Genomic DNA, 21,243 nt, shown 5'->3' with positions numbered 1-21,243 from the left:
TAACTTCTGGCTATTCTCTAAATTCCTGCTTACGTGCTGAAAGTTAATCTGAGTTTGTGACCATCTCACAACTTGACATTTTCAGATGGAAAATCCAAACCAGCTTTATTTGTATAATTTTTGTAAATCTTCACAGAAATGTAGGGATTGACGTGTTTCCCTTAGAAAGAAGCTTGCTAGTTTTCATGAATTCCCCAATGCGTTGCTGTTTTGGGTTCCTATTCTTTCTTGTAACATCTTTTGCCCATGACGCCCATAATGGCTGTGTTTGTATATGCATTTTCCGCATGCAGGTTTCTTTATGCATTTTAAGATGGAAGTTTTGTCCTTGGGTACCTGAATTCCTACTTAGACAATCAGGAATTGCGAAGTGTACTCGTAGTTCACTGGTGCCAGTACACACGTTTCTTCTAGGTTATCTAAGAAACGTGCATGTAATACTAGCATTGGTTTATGATCTGAACTGAAGACATGCTTCCAGCCAAATGGAGCATTGCAGAGTTAATGAAGCAAGATCTGATGGGTTTTCATCAGAGTCAAAGAATTTTGTATAAGATAAACTTTTGTCTTTTTGCTATAGAATTCTAGATTGTCAGTACTGGTGTCAGAGAGAAAATAGGCACAGGAGCATGGCAGATATTTGTTCTTTCACGTGATCAAATTGTTCCACGAATTCTAGAATGAATGGACTTTTTGACAAGCTCCTGCAGAAACCCTTGCACTTTGCCAGACAGCAAAGTGAAACTCTGTGGAAGGGTCTCTGAAAACTCAAGAGAATCCTTTAACTCTTTACTTTCCCCTAGCTTTTGTCTCACCTGAATTCTGTAATTGTATCCTATAATCTATAGAATAGATCCAAGATCCATAATCTGAATTCAGTCTGTGTAGGTTTATGATACTGGGGTGTGGCGTGGGGGTGTGAAATTGGCTTCTAAAAATAACTAAGCATACTGGTTTTCATTCATATCCCTGTAGCTGGATACAGTAGTCAAAATAAGCCAGAAGAGCTCAGCACTCACTGTCATGTTTTAAGTCAGTGAAAACTGCATGTTACTCAACATCTTGTGACATTGGGCCACAGGTTTTCCATGGGAATAGGTAGAGCTAAATTTCCTATGGCACACTAACGGTTGCTTAAAATTATAATTTTAAAGGAACAGCTTTTAATAAATAGGAAGAAAGTACTAAGCCTCTTTCCTTCTGGGTCTCCTTACCCTTGCATTGAGTTCTGTGAATTGCATCTCCAAGTAATTCTTCCATATCTCTCATCAAGAAAAATGGGACAAAACCAAATCTTCCAGCATTCCTATGTTAGCACATACGATCTTTCTACTCGAGACTAAAAGAATATGAAGTTTTCTTTTCATTGCCACAAATGAGAATCAAGCAATGTGTGTGTGGTTTGAAGCCTCTATAGGTGAATCCTTGAGAAGGAGCTCAACATAATGTTGCGTGGTCTGAGATTACATAAGAGCAGAATGCAGTGATTGCCAGGGATTGATGCCTGAAGAAGCAGTTGTAACGTTTGTTGGTGCTTTGCAGATGTTTGATTCTACTTTCTACTTTTGATTCTTTTTTTTTTTAATTTATTGTTGCTGATTTTGGTTGGGGTTTTGGTTTGCTTGTTTGTTTGTTTTGCAAGACAATGGTCTCTTTGAAGGTCTGTGGTGGCATTTTTCTCTCCCTGCTCCACATCATTTTGGAGAAGAAACACGTAATTGCACACCCCAGTCGTGAAGACTTATGTCTTCACCGTTGTGTTCCAGTTAAAGTTACACCCAAAGAGCTAATTTCTGGGACTGTGTGCATGTGGAACAAGAAATCTAAACACCAGATGCAGTACTGGAGTTCAGCACTTAAACAAAAACATACCCAGGGTTTACAGAAAGACCATTATTTTGTCTTGTATGTACAATAGGTAATGATTTGAAGTGAGCTTTGTTTAGCCCTAGACTGTATTCTGGTTTTGCTTTAAATGAGGCAATTGTAGATTCTAGACTGCTCCATAGAAGAAGTAGGTTATTTGCTTTGTTTGCAGGGTCGTAGCTAAGTCTCCAAATATTTAACATTTTCATCTTTAACCTTGCCAGGCAAGTTCTCTGTTTCAGAAGCAAGCTTTTAAAATGTACAAACTATTCTTGAGATATGTCCGCTTTCCTTTATCAAGAACATCTGCTGTTTATTTGTTAAAGCAAATTGCTGTTTGAACCTGACAGAAGCTTTGTTACTAAATGTGCAAAAGAGTTGCACTGGCCAGAATCATGTTTCCCACCTGTGGTAAACAAAAAATTAAAATTAAATTAAAAATATACCACCTATTAGGTGGTATGTTGTAGTGTTGTAGCGTCCGCAGTTTCATTGTTCTCTTTTTCTAAGAGTGACATTAAGAGTTCACATCAGTATGAAGACTATTACAACAAGAAGTTAATTCCATTTTTGCTGATATCTAGGCAATGGAAAAAGGGGTACACTATACAGTCTCTACCATGTTGCAAGTGTGAGTGCTACACATTGTTCTTTCCTATAGCTTCACTTCTTTGTGTAGAGTTACATTGACAAAAATTGTCACGGTACTTCATTGCATTTCTTCCACTGCTTTCTTGATAGTCTGATGGATCAATACCCTTTAAGTTTTGCAAAAGGTGCAAACAATTTACACCCTGCTAGTAATGAGTATTTGCAAGGCCAAGTCTATTCTCTTATTTTGTGTCAGGCTTTTGTTTGCAGGCAGCAGAAGAAAGGTCAAAGTCTATCAAGTATTCGGAATGGTTTTCATCATTTCCCTTGATGCCTCCTCCCGCTGTAACTTCTAATGATACACCCAAAGCATACACTTTGGAGCTCAATGGTAACATCTGACAGCTATAACTGAGACTATCTTCCTTTTATCCCATTGCAACTTCTCATCTCTGTGATGTAGTTCTCAGAAATGACTGGTTTCTGGGTGAAGGTGGGTATGGAACAGAGAACAGATTACAAAACTTCTCAAAAAGTTACCTCACAGTATGGCATTCTTTAATGTTAAGATAGGCAGATAGTGGCTCTGAGATAACACATTTAAAAAGGGGGGAAAAAACACCCTGTGCAAATGCAGCTGGAACAAGAAGTGAGAATATGTGAGAGCAACAACTCTGCAGACACCAACGTCAGTGAAGAAGGAGATGGAGGAGGTGCTCCAGGTGCTGGGAAGCACACTGGAGCAGGCTCCTGGCAGGACCTGTGGAGAGTCTATTTTGCCCATGACGGTAACTGATGAGTGATCTCCCTGTCCTTATCTCAACCCACGAGCCTTCCATTATAAGAAAATATAATCTCCAGCTGTCCAGCTAAGGAGGGGAGCGATAGAGCCACTTTGGTGGGCACCAGGTGGCCAGCCAAGGTCAACCCACCACACTGACTTTCGAAGGTAAATTAAAAATAAAATTTTTTGGATGGATTGAAGCATCCAAACACAAGTGATTCTTTTATTCAATGATTCAGTACTTTACATACATTGGTCTTAATTCTGTATTTTGTAGAGTTAAAGGCAAAGGTAGTTTACAAAAATAGCACAACTGAACACTATGTGCTGACAGAACCTGGATGGATGTTTTAAAATTCTGACTTCATGGGAGAGGGATTGTCCCTTGAGAGGAATTCAAGTCATTACTGGAATTCATATTGCAGTGTATGATGAAATCTTTTCCATGAGGAGAGATATGTTGAGTAGCAATCTCCTAATAGTTGTATCGTTGCCAATCTTAGTGCAAGTTTTGATGTGTCTGTCTACATATGATGTCATTTGGGGCATTTTTGCAGATGAAGACATCCTTTTGATAGCTGTTTTCTTCCTGATCTCATTGCCTGTGTGTTGACGTGACCTTGAGCAGCAATGTGGGGCTTCTATCTAGTCCTTAACATCAAGCACTGAACACCTCAGCCAGCGAAATTAATGTAATGCTAGGGTGTGTCATGTAATGTTTACCATCATTTCCAATAGTCTTAAGGTGGTACTTTCAAGGTGACATTCACGAACAGTACACACCCCATTAGTATTTCACAGTTACTTACAGTCTGGTTTACTGACACTCACGGCTGAATCTTTTTGGGTGCTGTGGGTTTGCTTTATTGTTAACCCCACTGGAGCCAGCAACAGTTATTACCAAATCAGGATAGACTTTGAAGTTAAAAGCATGAGCCAAAAGAGTGAATCTTACTGCCTTAAACTACTACTGCAACTGTGACACATTTAAGTAGTCAAACATGTTTTTTGAAATTGGTATACAAACAACTATTTTATGGAGCATAGACACAGGCCAAGTTCTGGGAAACCTTTCCTGTTCTTTTGAATAAGAGAAAGGGTCACTAAATATATTTGGCTTTGGTGGTTACTGAGTGCCTTTAAATTTGTGACAATAAGTACTAGTTTGTAGCAGCACATTTTTTTAATATGTGTACAGCTTCAACAGATTTGTTGTATTTTTTTCCCCTTATTTCTTTCTTTTAGGGCTATTTGAACCATCCCTTTTCAATAGCTTTCCCCCAGACCTAGATGCAGAACTGAATCTTAGTTGTCTCTCAGCTCTTTCCACTTGCTGTGTTGGTGCAAGGAGCAGAAAGCTGTTTTTCCTTACCAGACTTTTCCAGGAAGGCTCCTAGCAGTTGATGGGCCCAGACAAAGACTCAAAACTCACGTTTGTGTTAATACAATGTTTATTTGCTGCTTGCTGTCAATTTTCCACTTGTTAGTGTTGTAGAGCAGATGAAGAAAAGCTGTAGCCTCACTGGGACTGGCAATACTCACACAGGCCAAGCTGTAAATAAAGGTTATAGCCTTCTGCTGCTGGGCATTAAATAAGCAGATAAATTTCTCTTTGCTGTGGATTTATTCGAGGCAGATGTTTTTCTGAGCTCTGGAAAGGTTAGGGAGGAATATAAAACCTGCTGCAGTTCTGGAATTGATCCATTAGGATCAAAACCTAGTAACCAGTGATTCATTTAAGGGTCCCTGACACTTTTATGGCAAGACTATGTATTTCGGAGAGGGCTGGCTCAGTTTGAAACACATTCCAAACCCAAACCTGAAATAAATCTTTGCAACAGAGCAATTGTGTAGACTTCTGCTTGCCTATCATTTCATCTTTGAGAAAAAATGAAAGAAAAAAAATACAGAATTTGGAAAGGGAATGACTCAACCTTCTGAAAGGAAATGGCATGTTGATCGCCTGTGTTTGCAATTTTCTGTGTGGCATTTCCTCAGCATAGAGGTGTGGATGAACAAAGTAATACAGACATAGCAAGCATAGAATAAGCATGTGTGGAAGAAATGGAGAAATCCTTAATGTAGGCTCAGACATGTGATACTGGAAGGGTGTATATAGTGGCCTACTAGAGCTTGGGTGATCAGGTAAAAATGGTCTTGTGTGGTCCAAGAGGGATTTAAGAATATGATAAAACAAAAAGAAAAATGGGAGGAAGATGTTTCCTGTTGCTTCAACCCCATTTGTTCCCTGGGATAGGTGATGGAAAGTTTATATTTGGGAGCTTTGAAGCCGAGTTGAACAATATATGGAAGAAAGCACCAGAAGGAATGACTGAGAAGTGGCAAAAGCAGTAAATATATTAGGTGATGTGTATGTAATTGATGACTTGCATTCACAGGCCAGAATCTCAGAAGCTGTAAACAGATGTGGCTAGACTAATATTAATAAAGAGGTTGCACTTAAAAGGTACTTCTTTCTTGACACCAATTCAGGTGCTGCTCTGTTGTTTTACTGTATTGTATCAGCTGAAATAGCAGTTTCAAACCATTTTGCCTAAAATATTTCAAATTCATAGAAATGTTAGTATACAGTGAAGCAAAAATGAGAAGTAGAAGTTCCGTTCTAATATACTGTCTGGATTTGGGTAAGTCACTTAATCCCTCTGTTGGTTTCTTAATATAAAATGAAAAGATAGGTAGGAGGGTATTGGCAAATTAGTAGTAAGAAAAAGTTCTTTGGTGCAAGTCACTTTCTGTACCAGTGAGCACATTATAAACTAACAAAAGTTATACTACTGTAAAAATCTCCTATTGATGCTTCACAACTTCCTTTCTCTGAAAATGAGATGTGCTGAGAAAGATATCCCTGGGTGCCTGCCCCCTGAGTAAGCACTAAACCAATATGCTGGAGTATTGTTAGGGGTTACGGCTGAGTGGGAGCTGCTGTTTTTCAGAAAGTACAGGAAAGAAAAGACATGGCCACAAAGATCTTTAGAAAGATGAAAGTAGTATTTTTAAATGGCAACTGACTCCCCATTGTGCAGGATGCCACAATTCTTACAGAATGTGGCTTTTACTTAGGTAAAGATAGACTCAGAAAACTTAAGAAGTTTGTACTAGAAGTGGAACGTTTCTCGAGCTTATTCAGCATATTCTTACTCTTGGCAAACATTAATGTCCTCTCTATATAAATAAAGTAAATAGTAACAGGAAGAAGGGGTCACCACATCACTGGCAAAATTAATTTGTCTGAACTGATACCCAAAGAATTAAAGAAAAGAGAAAAAATTCTGACAGCGGTAGGTTAAGCTCTAGCAGATGAGAAACCCAGCTGGAGTGAGGTGGGGTTGGATTAAAAATGAAAGGTTTTGAAAGACGAGAACCTTAGAACCCAAGGTTCATTGGCTAAAGATTGTAATTCGGAAATTAAGTACTGTGCAGTCAGAAGAAAGCAGAATGGAAATGCGGATTGGAAACTGAGAGGAGAATGCTGGGAGGAATTTGTGCAAACCACAACCAAGCCATCTTCAAATCAAAACAGATCATCAATATTTTGCCCACCTGGAGGTTGAAGGGACTTCCTGTTCAGTTGCCAAGGTTTAATAACAAAGTTCAAAATGCAACACTGCTCCTTTCCCGGTGAGCAAACACAGCCACAACTATTACTCATCCCAGCTCATCTTGACCCACTCAGTTACTTCATACTATTTAGGCAAAGGATCAAAGAGTTGGAAGATGCAGAACTAACATATCAGAGTTGGGGAAACAGAAAGAAGGGGTAAATACTGTAATTGGGTGTTATTGTGATGGCTGTGGAAGAGTGCTAACAGTTAACACATACTAAAGCCACCTTCAAAGAGGATGGCATTCCTTATAAAGCAGAGGAAGGACCTTTGCCTGAGGACTTAATTCTTGGATGGAAACTGTTCTATGTCTGCTTTTCCCAAATTTTTATGAAAGAAGGGCACAAATCCTCAGCAGGTTGCAACAGCTCAATTGAAGTCAATAACTCAGTTCTCAGTTATATCAGCTGAGAACCTGTCTGCTATAATCTGAAGGCATCTTTAATGCCATAGCAGACAAGGATGTATTAAGATGGTTGTTACTGAATGAGCGCAGAAGTGGTCCATTCAGTTGAAAACTCTTCTTTGGGCTACCAGTAGACCACAAAGGTCTTTAAGTTGAGCAGTGTGTTTGTGTGAATGACCTTTAATGGCACTTTCTCACATTGCAATTCCTTCTCTTCAGCTTTTAAAGATCAAGACTAAATTTGATATGAGTCTGCATTTCTTGCCTGTATATTGTCATTGTCAAGAGTTACTGTATCTCAGCATATTTGAAAACTGGATGGCTCCATACAGATTTAAATATAAGCCTAATCCTTGGCAACCATGCTAGAAATTTTTGGTCTAGATACCTAGCGATCTTGCATATTTAGGAGCATAATAGCACTAATGCCTTTGAGTCTCTGAACAATGGGACCCAGGAGTCAGGATACCCTACTGGCACCTTCACTACGTTTCTGAAGGTAAACCATTCTAGTGGAAAACTTTTCTGTGTAAGTATCTATCTGCCTGACTTGTCTTATGATTTTAATAGTTTGACTTATCCAAGAGTTTTTTCATTTCACTATGTTCTGCCATTTGGCTTACAAAGAGTATGTGTTTAACAGCTCCTATGTCAAGAAATTTCCACTGCATTGCTAAATATCCAGCATTTCTTCCTAATACCATGATCTCTTATGCTTGCCTGTTTTCCAGGTCAGAGGCTACCCTGAGCCTCAGATCATATGGTACAGAAATGGGCAACCTGTCCCAGAGGGAGACCACTATGTCGTGGACCACAGCATTCGGGGGATATTCAGCTTGGTAATTAAAGGTGTACAGGAAGGTGATGCTGGGAAATACACCTGTGAGGCTGCAAATGATGGTGGGATTCGTCAAGTGACCGTGGAACTGACAGTGGAAGGTAAGAGGATACTTATACTGTTGTTGTGATAATTATAGAGTTTAATTAAATCAATAACCTGCATTAAACTGTTTGGTTATAATCACAACTATACACACATACTTTATCACTGGTGCAAGAGTAAGAGCAATCGATTGTATTTCACAGTTTAAAACATTTAGCAAGGAACTACATGTGTATAGCTAGATAAAGTTTGCATTCAGTTTCAGGTGTGTATGACTATGCCCAGGTAACAAAAGACCTATCTTTAAAGACTTTACTATGAACCTTGTGATTTTCATGGACAGAAACAAAGGCCAGGAAAGTTAGCTTTTTCTCTCGGGCAGTCAAGACTGTGGTGACTTCGGTTGCTTCACAGTCTATTCAGAAAGGCACACTGAGGCAGTGGGTTTCTGGAGTTCTCCATGCATGCTTCCATTTGCTAAGCTGAATGCCTGGTTGTAATTGCGTGCTTAGTGTCACATGGGAAACGGCCAAGATCAAACCCAGGAATTTTTAAGAGAACATCTGCATATTAGATAGTTGCAAAATGCCAAATTTAAAATATAAAGAGTGATACAAAGCCAAGGAAGGATGGAAATCCATTGTACTGTTTCTCGCTTTGACATTTAGTTGCTTCACAGATCTGTTGAATGTCAAGGCTTCTCAGGTCACAACTTTGTGAATTCTTGAAGCAAAGCAAAAATCCACAGCATTCCTGAAACAAACAGTGTTTGGATTTAGTCAGAGTCATAGTGAAATATGCTTAGATCTTGCATGATTGTTGCTGCTTTCTGTTGTAAAAATTATGCAAAATCCTCTTTTCCCCCTGGTTTTAAGTTGTCACAACTTTTATGAGTGACAGCTTGCATGGAGATGGAGGATTATTTAAAGCTGTTTTTATATCAGTTTTTCTGACCTGGAATTTGCTGCAGTTTAAAAGCAATTTCATGGCAGTACCCAGTGACTGAATTTCCCAGAGTTTAAGAATTGCATGGTCTTTATTCTAAAAATCCCTCTGTGCATCAGGACAGCAAAGCACAGATTTTTTCGCTTCTCAGTAAAGATATCTGTGTGGGGCTTACTGCTACTTGAAAAAATGAGTGACGGAAACACAATCTCATCTTTCCATCCTGTGTGGCTGTCCTGTCTTACAGTAGTATAGATTCTTATAAGTCTTTAGAACAATTTTTTGTTTTCGCAGCCATCAGAGCTTTTTGTTTCATGCTGCAAGTCTGGATGTACCCCAGGTCACCATCCTTTTTTAATGTGCCAAAGCTACCAGGAATACTGTGTGCAGTAGATGGCGCTGAGCTTACACGACTTGGTATCTATCTCCCTATGGCTCCCACCAGCAAGTGTAATGAACTATTGTGTTTCAAAAAAAAAGTCATTGTACAGAAAAGGTAGTCTGGGCTACTACAGGGCTAAAAACCAGACCAAGTAAAGTAAGACTTCTCTCAGAGTCAAAAATCCTTTTTGCTATCTTAATTTAAATGAGTGCTGCACTGTGGAAATTAGACACAATGTTTCATTCACTTATTTAAAAATATTTATTGCATGAATTATCTGCAGTGTTGTTACTACCGAAGCCTGGAGTTGGATGGTAACTCTGCTAAAACTTGTTTTTGAAAGTGTAGAGGCTACATTCAGGTTATAGATGACAGAGCCTTATATGGCAGGTGTTGTGTTCCTTCTTTATGTTTAAAACCTTGAGAAATGCATATTTTACATAGCCTTTAGTATCTATAATACCCAATAGTCATGACAAAACTTCTGGCTTCCTGTCTTTCTGATCTATGCTTACAGGAAACACCTTGAAGAAATACAGCCTGCCATCCAGCACCAAAACCCCTGGGTAAGAAGTCCACTGGCTTTGATATCATTTAACAGACACCTAAATATGTCTTAGTAGGAAATGATGCTTTCAAAGAATAACCATTTCTCCCCATTTTAAGTCTCTTGCATTTTGTCTTCAGCTCCAATTCACTTTGACAGCCAGTAAGAAAGGGTTGGATTCTTGTCCAGTTCTCAGTAATTTCTCACTGGAAGTATATCCCCAAGGCTTCTTAGCTGTGCAAGAGTTAGAGGTAAAGGAGGAAAGCAAAGCCTGGTGGTAATGACTCAGTTCTGCACAGCATTGCATTGGAATAGAGGAACTGCTTGACATCGTTTCTCACACTTGCAAGATGGTGCAGCAAGAGTGGCTGGGCTCTCAGAGGCAGGGCAGTGCCAGCTAGAGCAACATCTGAGAACAAACACTTCAATTTTTGTAAACTCAAATGCTCTAAGTCCAAACCTCCATTTATATCAAGCAGAATAGCTACTATGGAGCTGCTGTGTTAGTAAAATGGATGAGGCTGTCGGGAAGATATAAGTAGCTTGAAACAGCTACTGCTCCCTCATACTGACGGGAATTAATCCGGCTGAAAACAGAACATTCTGCTGTTATCTGCAATATTGCACCCTCCTCTGCTGCAATGTTGCACCCTCTTGTCTCAGCTCCCTCGTATTCAGAAACCCTTCCCTGCATCTTCCATGACCTGGCAGTCAGCTTATAAAGCCAGAGTAATTACTGCTTTAAGAGCTATCAATAAGAAATAAAAGCAGCTGAAATCAGCATTCCCTCCCTTATAATGGAAGTATTTCCAAGCAACACAGTGAGTAAACTGTAGTCGACAAAAAAAATTGTTCTGGTTCGGAGTAACTGTTAGCAAAAATGGGTTGATGGGGGTGACCTACGCTGACTCGCAGAAGAGCCTTCCTGCTGTCATGTGCTTTCTGCACTTCAGTAAGCGTTTACAATTAAGTAGATGCCTCTGTTTTAAAAGCCCCAGGCCTAATTCTTCCAACAACTGAACTGATTTCTTTATAAGTAGCTTGAATTTAAACAGAATTATTTTTTATTTATATCCCTGGGACTGAGTCACCCTGGATGTTGACAAAAATACATGTTTCTGGTTATGTTAGTGATCAGAATACAGACAGATGAAACTGAAGATTTTAATTTTGTCAATTATGTGAATATTGTTTATGTATGTTTTGAATTTTAAAATTAACTGAGATTACAACAGTGAAAATAGTAAACAAAGGACAGTCAAGGTTGCTGTTAGGTTTTGTCCAGACTTTCCAAAGCCCTAACCTAATCCATTGCATTGCATGGACTTACATTCTCATGTGTTTTACTCCTATTCAGTATTACTAGTTTAATGGTATGGAAAGTTTATGCCTTACATAAACAGGGAGGAGGGAAAAGGAAAAAAATGACACACTTCAGCTTGCATATGTGTGGGAAACAACCATAAAGCTGCAGGCTACCTTGTAGTTCATTTTCTTTTAATGTGTTAGTTGTAAATACAGAAACACCACCTAAAGATGGTCACTGAAAGACTTCTTTAATACACATTTTTGTTCTTCTTTAGTGTTAGCATGAAGAAGATGACACTAAAAGGTATCAGATATTTAATTATATGATGAAGTTATTTCCTTTTTAGCTTATTACAGTCACCCTTCTCTCTCAAGACTTTTTGCTGGTCTCCTTGTTCATGTAAATCGTTTCATTATGGTATCATCTCTTACTTAGAAACCTCGAGCTGCCTATATGGCAAACATCATGTCTTGCCAGCACCTTGGATAAAGGCGATGTGGTCTCTGTTAGTATCTGACACCTGGTAGAAATGGTGAGGTATTGTCACATCTTACTTGCATGTGATAAAAGGCCATCTAGAAAAGAAGGTCTTGGAAATGGTTTAGTTTGCTTGAAATGAAAGGTTAAAAAAATAAAATTCACCATCTGCCATCTGCTAATGTGTGTCTTTGTTGTACCAGGGCCTCAGAGCAAAGAGCACAAGTGTTCCCTTTGACATTAACAGGCATGAAGTTCCACCTTTTTTTTTCCCCCTTGCTGTAATACTGCTTCATGTTTTATGTTTTATGGCTCTATAACTGAGGGTTTTGGACTGCATTTAGTGATGTCTCTTTAGTTTCATTCCGCACGTCATTCCCCAGCTGTACCATCCATGTAAGTAGAGCTGGGCATTTACAATTAACAGTCACCCAGGGTGTGTGTTCTTTGGTTTTGTGCCCTTTTTGTATTTGCTTTGCAGACATTGTAGTGAATAAGACTCCGAACAGAAGCCTTCCCCAGACAAAAAAAATGTTACCAGGATATATCAGAAACATTGCAAAAGCAAGCTGCTGATTCATAAATGAGAAATCACTGTGTCACTGCACTCAATGTCAAAACAAATTGCATGATGAAGACCAGTGAACAGTGAACAAGTATGCCCAAATAATCTGTTAGGGGGCAATCAGAAATAGAAAACAGGAAAAACTAGATGCGTGCAGTGTTTCCTATCATTTGGTTTGCCCAGCTCTGCTTATGAGCGACTGAAGTTGTCCCCGACATCTGTTATGTGAGTTATGTGTACGCTGGGTGAGATTGTGTAGCATCATAACTCTTCAGTTGCATGAGGAGTCAAAAGCAGTCATCACTAGCATTTCCATTTCTTCTGTTTGCTAAAAAAAAGAAGTATTGTTTAAGTACAGTCTTGATTGCCACCGATTAAATACCCTTGTTGGCAGGCCTCTGCTTCCTGAAGCGTGCTCTAACCACAACGGCTTCCAATTCTTCTGTAAAGCCAGTATGTCAATTACCTTTCCAGGGGAAGACTCACTGTTCCACCTGTGGACCAGAGGCCGAGCATCTGGGGAGAGAGTCCACCCAAGTTTGCTACAAAACCCAATAGAGTTGTTGTGCGTGAAGGCCAAACAGGCAAATTCTCATGTAAAATAACAGGACGACCGCAACCTCAAGTAACTTGGTTTAAGGTATGATGTCCAAAAAAATTCATGGCTTATTTCTCTTTTGAAAGTTAGTGACTTGAAAGGATCAAATGCACTTGCCACTGCAAATTATCACAGTGAGAATTTACATACAAGAACAGCCATATTCTTCCTCATTTTTATGCTAAAATAAGCTTACAAAACGTAATAGCATTCCTTCTCACTAGACATTTCTCCCTTATTTATCTCAGTGTTGAAAATATTTGTACAAAAAATCCAAATGAAAGCACCAAACAAGATCCAGTTTCCCTTATAAAAATAGTGAGTGTGGGACATACTTGCCCAAAGACCTCACTAACTGGGTGAGAGAAATAGACAAAGAACGTAAAATGTGAATATTATCATAATGTCTGTTTTATAGAGAAAGTCTTCAGATAATTGATGCTTTGATTGTTGTTACAGAGGGATCTCTGACAGCTGTGAAAATTACAGCTGTATTTCCCAAATTCCATGTCAGTGTCTCAGTCATAAGTGGCTTTCATATATCACTCACATTGGGTTTTTTATCTGTACATTAGAATAAAGGTGATGTTTGCAAAGAAATTAAATTGAATAGAAAAGAAAATTAATTGCTTAGGAATTAATATGATTAATGTCATTGGGTTTGGCATGCATGATTGTTTCTTGCAGATTAGAAAAAATCCAAGGCAGATGAAGAACAGTTGAACTGTTTCAGTCTGACCTCTGTGAAAACAGTGCTAGCAGAAAGGTGTCTGACATAAAATAAAGAGGACCTGAGCCGTCAACTTGAGTTCTGCATTAAAATTGGGAATTGTAAGCACGTCTTTTACAAAAAACCCCAGCTTTATAAATTACTAATACTTAAAATTCATTAGGCTATTAAAAAAAGCATTGAAGATTAAGCCTTTGAGCCCCCTTTGGGCACACACAAGATCTCCAACTACTTTTTTTTGTTAGTAAGGAGAAAGCTTTCTGGTGATAATTAAATATTACACTGTTTAGGCCATTTTTACTGAAACTATTAGTATTTTAGAGAATTACAATTGCTTCCTTTAATTTGGAAGAGCAATTATTTAACTGCTCTTTTGGCATCCTGCTCCTCCTCAGCCTTCAACACACAGTTGCCTTATGTATAGTGAAAAAACCACACCTTATCTCAGAGCTTTTATTTCCTTCTGGTGTCTCCTGGTTTTTGGGATGGGGAGAGAAACCATAAGAAGTCCCTGAAAACTGCTCGTAGAGCAGGGTAATGCTTTCCAAGTCATTGTCTGCTTTTCCCTTGGACTTACCCTTGTTGTCTGTAATACAAGAATGCCAATTCTTATTGATAAGGTGTGGATACCAGGTAATTATGGGTGTGCTTTGGCTAGCAGCAAACAAGCTCAGGCCCACGATGCTTCTGGTGATGTTAGGATGGTGCTACAGGGCCCTGCTGAGTGGTAGCTATTTCAGCTCTGCCTCAACATCATGGAAATGAACTTACTTAGCTGCTGGACCACATCTGCCTAGTGCAGAGGCAGCACATGGCCACCTTCCATACAGCTTTATAAACAATTAAAATTGCACTTTTCAGAACTAAGTGCCTGTGTAAACATCTTACTCTGCTTATTGTTTTCTTTCCCTTTTTCTCACTTGTTACGTTGCAAAGAACAGAAGCTTCTACTGTATCACCATCAAACCCCTTGATGTGAACTGACTTCTTTTATTCAAATAGGACTTGGGGCACTCAGACAGCAGTAAATTGATAGAGACTTCAGGAGTGACAGTGCCTGAAAACACTGTAGTGGTTCCCAAATATTTACTAAACAAAGCCCTACAAGTAATAGATTTGTACGCTTTGCCTTCCTAAACTTAGGATAGGAAAAGTAGTGGTGCCTGATAGGAAGGGATTCATCTTTAATCACTGATGCTGAAGCAGGAATGCTGATTTGCTCACAAATGAGGCATTGGTCAATTATTTTATGGAATTTAAAGGCAAAAAAATCTCATTCTGGCTGTTTAATCTACATAACAGAGAGTGTAGAGCTACGTGCATTCCTTCCATTTAATTTCAGTGTAGCACTGCAGAGAAGGTGTGTGGCAACAATGCTTCTCTCAATGTATGCCTAGAGCCTTCTGCCACCTCTGTCTGGCCACAGATGAGGGCCTCTTATGCAGGATTTTTTCCGACTCCTGAAGTGATACAACATAAAGGAGCTGTTGAGGGAGAGAGAACTATTCTGCAACTTGGAAGTTTTTGCTTAAAAGTGTGATGTTTGACTTCCTGGAACAAACATGAACAGAAAACTGGTTTGAGCCCACATGTAGGGGAAAGAAATTTTTCTAGGAATGTGGATGTAGTAAATAATGAAAAGGAAAAACCAAACTGAGACGAGTGGTGGCAAAATGCAAGGAAAACCAGCCTCTTACAGGTAAGAATTATGGAAGTTTGGACATAATTTTTTGTTAATACTGAGTATTATTCATAGAAGGAATCTGGCTAAAAGATAGAAGAAAGGTGTTTTGACCTTATGTTTTACCAAAAAAGATTCTTTCTCTTACCAGTACCGAGCTGTCTCATGGTGTCTTGTGAAATTTGCAGGGTGATATTCAGTTGCAGCAAAATGAGCGTTTCAACATGTTTGAGAAAACAGGCATCCAGTTCTTGGAAATCCAAAATGCTCAGCTTGCCGATGCAGGAATTTACACGTGCACAGTGGTAAACAGCGCTGGGAAGGCATCTGTGTCTGCAGAGCTCACCGTTCAAGGTACAGCAAAGAGGCTACAGGAGAGAGCAGAACTGATCCTCAGATATGCCTTTAAAATATTGTTCTCAGTATAAGGATTCACTTTTTCCTGTTATCTTCCTCTCTCTTCATGAAATGATACTGTTATAGCTTGGAGCATTCTGCAGCTGAAAACACTGTGTTTGTTCAATGGGGAAAAGACTATCCAAATTCTTTGTAACAGCTTTCTTTAAAACTGACTTTTCACTGTGAATCTGGCCTCCGTATATTTTGAACACAGATTTTAATTTCAGTGAGTGGAAACTTGCATTTAGCATTATAATCAGTAATTGATTTTGTACTTTTTGAGTACCAAAACCAGAAGCACATTTATGCTACCTTCTTTTTAGGAAATAAAATTGTAACTTTATTTGCAGAACCAGGAAAGTAAAGTAAAGGAGCACAATCCTAAACTGCAGGAGAGAAAAAATGTCTTAATGAGATTAAAATTCAGACTTCTCAACTCCCAATCTTGCCTTATTTTACTGTTGTTAAATGTCTTTCTAGAAATAACTTCGGATGTTCTATTCCATATATGCATTTACAGTTCACTTTGTGGTTTAATGCTTCTTAAGTTGCCCTTTGCATCATCCTCAAAATCATATGGCCTGCAGCAACCACACTAAAGAGGAATTTTTTCAGTCCCTGTGTAAACAGTCATTGGACTCAATTAAATAATTAATTCAGCAGCTGCTGGCTTCAGCTGCAGTCATAAGATCAGTGGGTTACTATGCACCCAGCAGTGAATTGTTGATGCAAGATTTTTAGGTTCACATCAAATGCTGTCATTCTGTAAGATATCAAGAACATAAAAAAACCCACAGGGGTTTACATTTGGGATCATCAGAACCACAACTAGCCTTTAGCACTTAAAGTTGTACTTTGTATCTCTAAGATCCAATCTGATTAAGCCCTTGTAGAAGGAACTTCTACAGGTTGCCTATTCAGCTGATGTTTTATAGAAAGGGCCATTTTGTTCAACAAGCCTTTTTTGAAAACATGAAACTTGATCTTTTCTTGCTTTCCCTGAAGTGGTGAGCTTTCTGTTGTGTAATGTGTACATCTGCCTTGAGAGACGATGTGGAACTGGGGTCACAAAGTCAGTTGTGGTGTGTGTGTGCTACAGATGCTGGCCACATCTTTGAATAATGCAGGCATTCTTTCTTGGATTAGTACAGGTCAGTAAAAAGGTCACTCTCTTGCAATGTACTTGACTAGTTGGATGATTCCACTTACCTAACCACAATATGAAATATCTGATTCTTTCATTATCAATTCAATCAGGTCATAGGAGTTGCTGCAAGCTGCTAGTAGGCAATCAAGAGGCTCAGAATTACTACATTTTCTTTTAAATCCATGCAATCTCTTGTATAGATAATCTTGTTCCAAGAGCCACATCTTTTTCAGTAGCAGAGAGTGGAAAACGTGGAGGACAATGTTCTTTTAATTGACAGGGTTGCCTGGTATCATCTTGTCTGCCACCAGTAGTTATTCAGCTTTCCCTTCTGCATATATCCAGTCTCCTTTCCGCTTTAAGTTTTACATGAAGAGTTTCAGTTACTTTTTACTGACAGGTTTATTGAAGTGAGGCCAATGGGTTATTTCCTTCTCTCACTGTAACTTTTGTGTGTTTGTAAATAGATTCTTTTCGTCACTCTGAATGGTGTGGCAAGTCCAATCATTTATATGTGGATTTTTGCTTGCAAACCACAGTGGAAATCAGGGTATCATCCATCACTTATTTTTCTCTTTTCCCTGAGGCAAAGACTCAGAATTTTTATGGACTATTTCTCAATGGCTTACAAAATTTATTATCTTGCAAATTAATTATTTTATGTCTTTCTACTGGAGTTGCTAGTCTCTCAGGTAACAAGTGTGCAGATGCAACTTTGATCTGACAAGGAGGAAACAAGCTCTATCCTGTAGTGTTAACTGTGAAAAAATAGAGATATGTGGTTGGTACTTGATCTGCAGTGGTATTTCTCACCTCCCAACTATTTATTATCTCATGCTGCCCCCAAGGGAAACAAATAACTGTCAAGGTTTGGGAGAGTGCATGGAGGGTTACACACATACAAACTAAGAGACTGACTATGGGCAAATATGTGCTCAGTTTTATCAGCACAGCTGATGATGTACCTTGGCAAATCAATATAGCTCAGCCATGTTCCCAGATTTCCTGGTGGTGTTGCAAAGCGAAGAAATGCAATATATTAGCTTTTGGGTTATTCATGTTAAACATGATAACTCCTGCAACGCAGCAAAAACGTTGGTGAAAGTTTACATGTAGGCTCAGGCTTTAGGATTTTTTATTACTGTTAATTTGTGTCTGTATTTTAGCCAGAGAACAGCTGCAGTTTCACTGTGGGCATGCCCAGATATAGTACTGATGGTTTGTCTTTCTCCACTTCTGCAAGCTCTGCAGAGTTCCCATAAGATTTGACGAGCCCCCTCTCATTTGAAATCTTTTCCCTGCTTTTCTTCCCCCAAGAAAAAGCCTCTGAGGCTCACACAATCTTTAATTCGCAAGGGACTTGGAACTTAGTTTATCCAGAAATGTCTTAAAATTGACCAAGACCTCTTTGTGTTTCACCTGAACAGCTTGCTGTTGTCCTTACCAGATTTCAGGTGTGATGATAGTCAAGCTTGACCTCAGTGAATTGAAAATACGAAGAGTAAAGTTTCTTAATTATATACTTCACTTAAAATCTTTCAAATTTATGGAATTGTTTACAGTATTGTATGTATAAGTTACCTGTGTTTTTATTTTTTTATTTTTATTATTTCAGGTCCAGATAAAACTGACACATATGCTCAGCCACCATGGTATGTTTTTACTGGAGCACTTCCTCACTATATTTAATTGTGGTGCACTGATTTTGACATTTGCTGCATGAACCTTCCTCACAAAATGATAAGACTTTTGGGGTCAGTCTGTATTTGGAAGTAAGAAAATGTTTATTTGGAATGAGACTCTCTCTTACTGCCAAATTCAGCTGTCCTGGTAGACTCCTACGAAATAGTTGATGGAACTGATGGCAACACTACTGAGTACAGCGTTCTGGTTTGGTTCAGGAAAGCAAAATCTAGATACATTTAGATACCGTTATGCTCACTGTTCACATGTAGCCAAACAGTTATATAATAGTTATATAATCTGAACAAAAACTATGTGAGGAGAAATTATACTCTGTACCAACTGATCAAACTTACTTTTTGGAGTAAAAAATCTGAATGTGTCATGTGAATACTGAGCTGTTTGTTCTTTAATGTCATATGCAAAACATGGTATGGCTGTGGTCTTTGTTGTTGTCTGAAAATACAAAACACACATGGGTTTAGTAACAAGAATTTTTTAAAAAAATCCTACTATCAAGTTTTTTTAATTACTGTAATTTTTTATAGAATAGTTTTGTAAAATGTTTTTTTCTTCATGAATATAAAGTGGAGGAATGAAGTGCTCTTATCTGACTGTGTGAGACACTTGTGTGAAGGCTGCTGCTTTACAGTCTACAGGGTGTTTAATCTGTTGTTACATGCCCTGGATTTCAAAAGGACGTGCTTACATTGTCCTAACTCCATGTTCACTGCAAAGTAGATCTGAAAATGCCATGCTACCCTGTTTTTCAGGTTTGTGTGCTTTTTAGGAACATACTTTAAAATAAGTTTAGTGTGAATTAAATTGTGCATCTCTAAAGCCAGAACTGCCCGTGTACTCAGTTCTCCAGACTAGTCTTGCCTCCTCCAACATGTGCTCACAATAAAAAGGATATTTTGTAAAATGTGAAACTCTTTCAGTTGTAACTGCAAGTCTGATAGACATTAATTCTCTAGCACATTGAAGTCTGACTGAAGAAAGTACCAAAATAAACATCCTGAATCTCCCTGGGAGAATAAATTAATGGCACTAAGTACAGCAAAACAGATCTGGGCTAGAAATTACTTCTAGTATGTCAAATATGTTCAAATTCTGCCTTGGAATAATACTTTGGAAGTGGGAGAGACAGGCACAGTTCTCTACAGGTAATAGCTTAGTGGTCAGGGCAATCAACATCAAGGTAGGAAACTTAGATTCAAGTCCTCAATTAGTCAGCTACTCTTGTGCCCTAAAAGTACTGAGCAGCAGATCCATCATAATTCTGAGCAACTCTTCCTAATAAAACCATAGCTGATACTGTTATGTCCAGATTTTTTTTTGCTTACAACGCTCTCTCTCCCTCTCCTAGATTTCAGTCAAGTTTCCTGATCAATCCTTTTCTGAAACCACCTAAATTACAACACGCTAAAATTAGAAATAGTAAATTCACTGTACAATTTACATTTTCATTTCGCTTTAGGGAACTGTCTTATATGGCATTTCGAGCTGTAATTATACGTGGCCTCAATTTATCAAAGCATGAAATAGTGTTACATCGTAGTCATTCCAGGGTCTCATGTAATTGCTCCCCATCTAAAGCAGGGGATGCAAGGTTACTGCCTGACTCACAAAACTAGAACTGAGCAGTGGATTTGTACCCAGAAACTTCTCAGCTGAGACAGTGTCTGAGCACTGGTGACATTTTATGAATCTTTTCATTTCACCTCCTTCATCTATGTTCTTAATCCGTGTGAAGGAAACTAAAGGCTAATTAGTAGAACTTGCTAAGGGCTTGCACATTTGTATCATTGCTGTTAATAATAATAATTAGTCTTTTTTTTCACTGTTATGTATTTCAACTTATCATTTTCCTTCAGCTTGCCATCAAAGCCAACAACACTTGCTGTTAAAGCTGTTGAAAATTCAGAATTCAAACAGGCAACTAGCAATGGGATTGTTAAAGAGCTAAAATCCAGCAGCACTGAACTCATGGTTGAAACCAAAGACAGGTTGTCAGCAAAGAAAGAGACCATTTACATCGCCAGAGAAGCCAAAGACAGTAAGCAGGGACAGCACCAAGAAGCCAGTGCAGCGTTTCCTCAAGAAGCTAAAGAAGGAATAAAGGGATCTCAGGTCTTGCAGAAGACTTCAAGCACTATCACACTGCAAGCTGTCAAACTGCAACCAGAACCAAAGGCAGAACCCCAGACCACGTTCATCAGGCAGGGTGAAGACAGGAAAAGGGCTGTGCAGCCCCTGATGTCAGCTCAACAAACCCCATCTCCGGCAGGGCAGGGCAGTGCAAGAAGCAGAGAAGCAGAAACCATAGCTGGAGCCTGGAAGGCTGTAATGGGGGAGAAGAGGGAGCCTCTGGTTATTCCTCCTCAGTTTGAGAGCCGTCCACAGAGCCTGGAAGCATCAGAAGGCCAGGAGATTAAATTCAAGAGCAAAGGTAAAGGGACGAAACTTATCAGAATCCTGGGGTTAGTCAGGTTCCTCTTCTGTGTGTGGAAGTTGGGCAGTAATTCCTTCTTCACTGCAAGTTGCCCTCCTTCTAAAGCATTTTTGGAAATAGATGCAGAATTTCATGTTGTTTCCTCAATACTCTTCACAATGAAATTTTCAAA

General features: G+C 38.9%; 1 protein-coding gene across 1 annotated transcript in view; it reads left to right on the top strand.

Annotated features, from left to right (window-relative positions):
• Positions 1-21,243, top strand: part of MYLK (myosin light chain kinase) — a 150,809-nt gene that overhangs the window by 17,932 nt on the left and 111,634 nt on the right. Inside the window, exons 2-7 of the mRNA XM_069861430.1 lie at positions 8,002-8,209; positions 9,998-10,046; positions 12,853-13,018; positions 15,576-15,741; positions 18,549-18,585; positions 20,494-21,068. Of these exons, the coding sequence (XP_069717531.1) occupies positions 8,002-8,209; positions 9,998-10,046; positions 12,853-13,018; positions 15,576-15,741; positions 18,549-18,585; positions 20,494-21,068 (1,201 nt within the window). The remainder of the gene's footprint in view (positions 1-8,001; positions 8,210-9,997; positions 10,047-12,852; positions 13,019-15,575; positions 15,742-18,548; positions 18,586-20,493; positions 21,069-21,243) is intronic.

Source organism: Phaenicophaeus curvirostris, chromosome 7 (genome assembly GCF_032191515.1).
Source record: "Phaenicophaeus curvirostris isolate KB17595 chromosome 7, BPBGC_Pcur_1.0, whole genome shotgun sequence".
Lineage (NCBI taxonomy): Eukaryota > Metazoa > Chordata > Aves > Cuculiformes > Cuculidae > Phaenicophaeus > Phaenicophaeus curvirostris.
The sequence above is the reverse complement of the archived record's forward strand: the minus strand, read 5'-3'. Positions and strand labels throughout refer to the sequence as shown.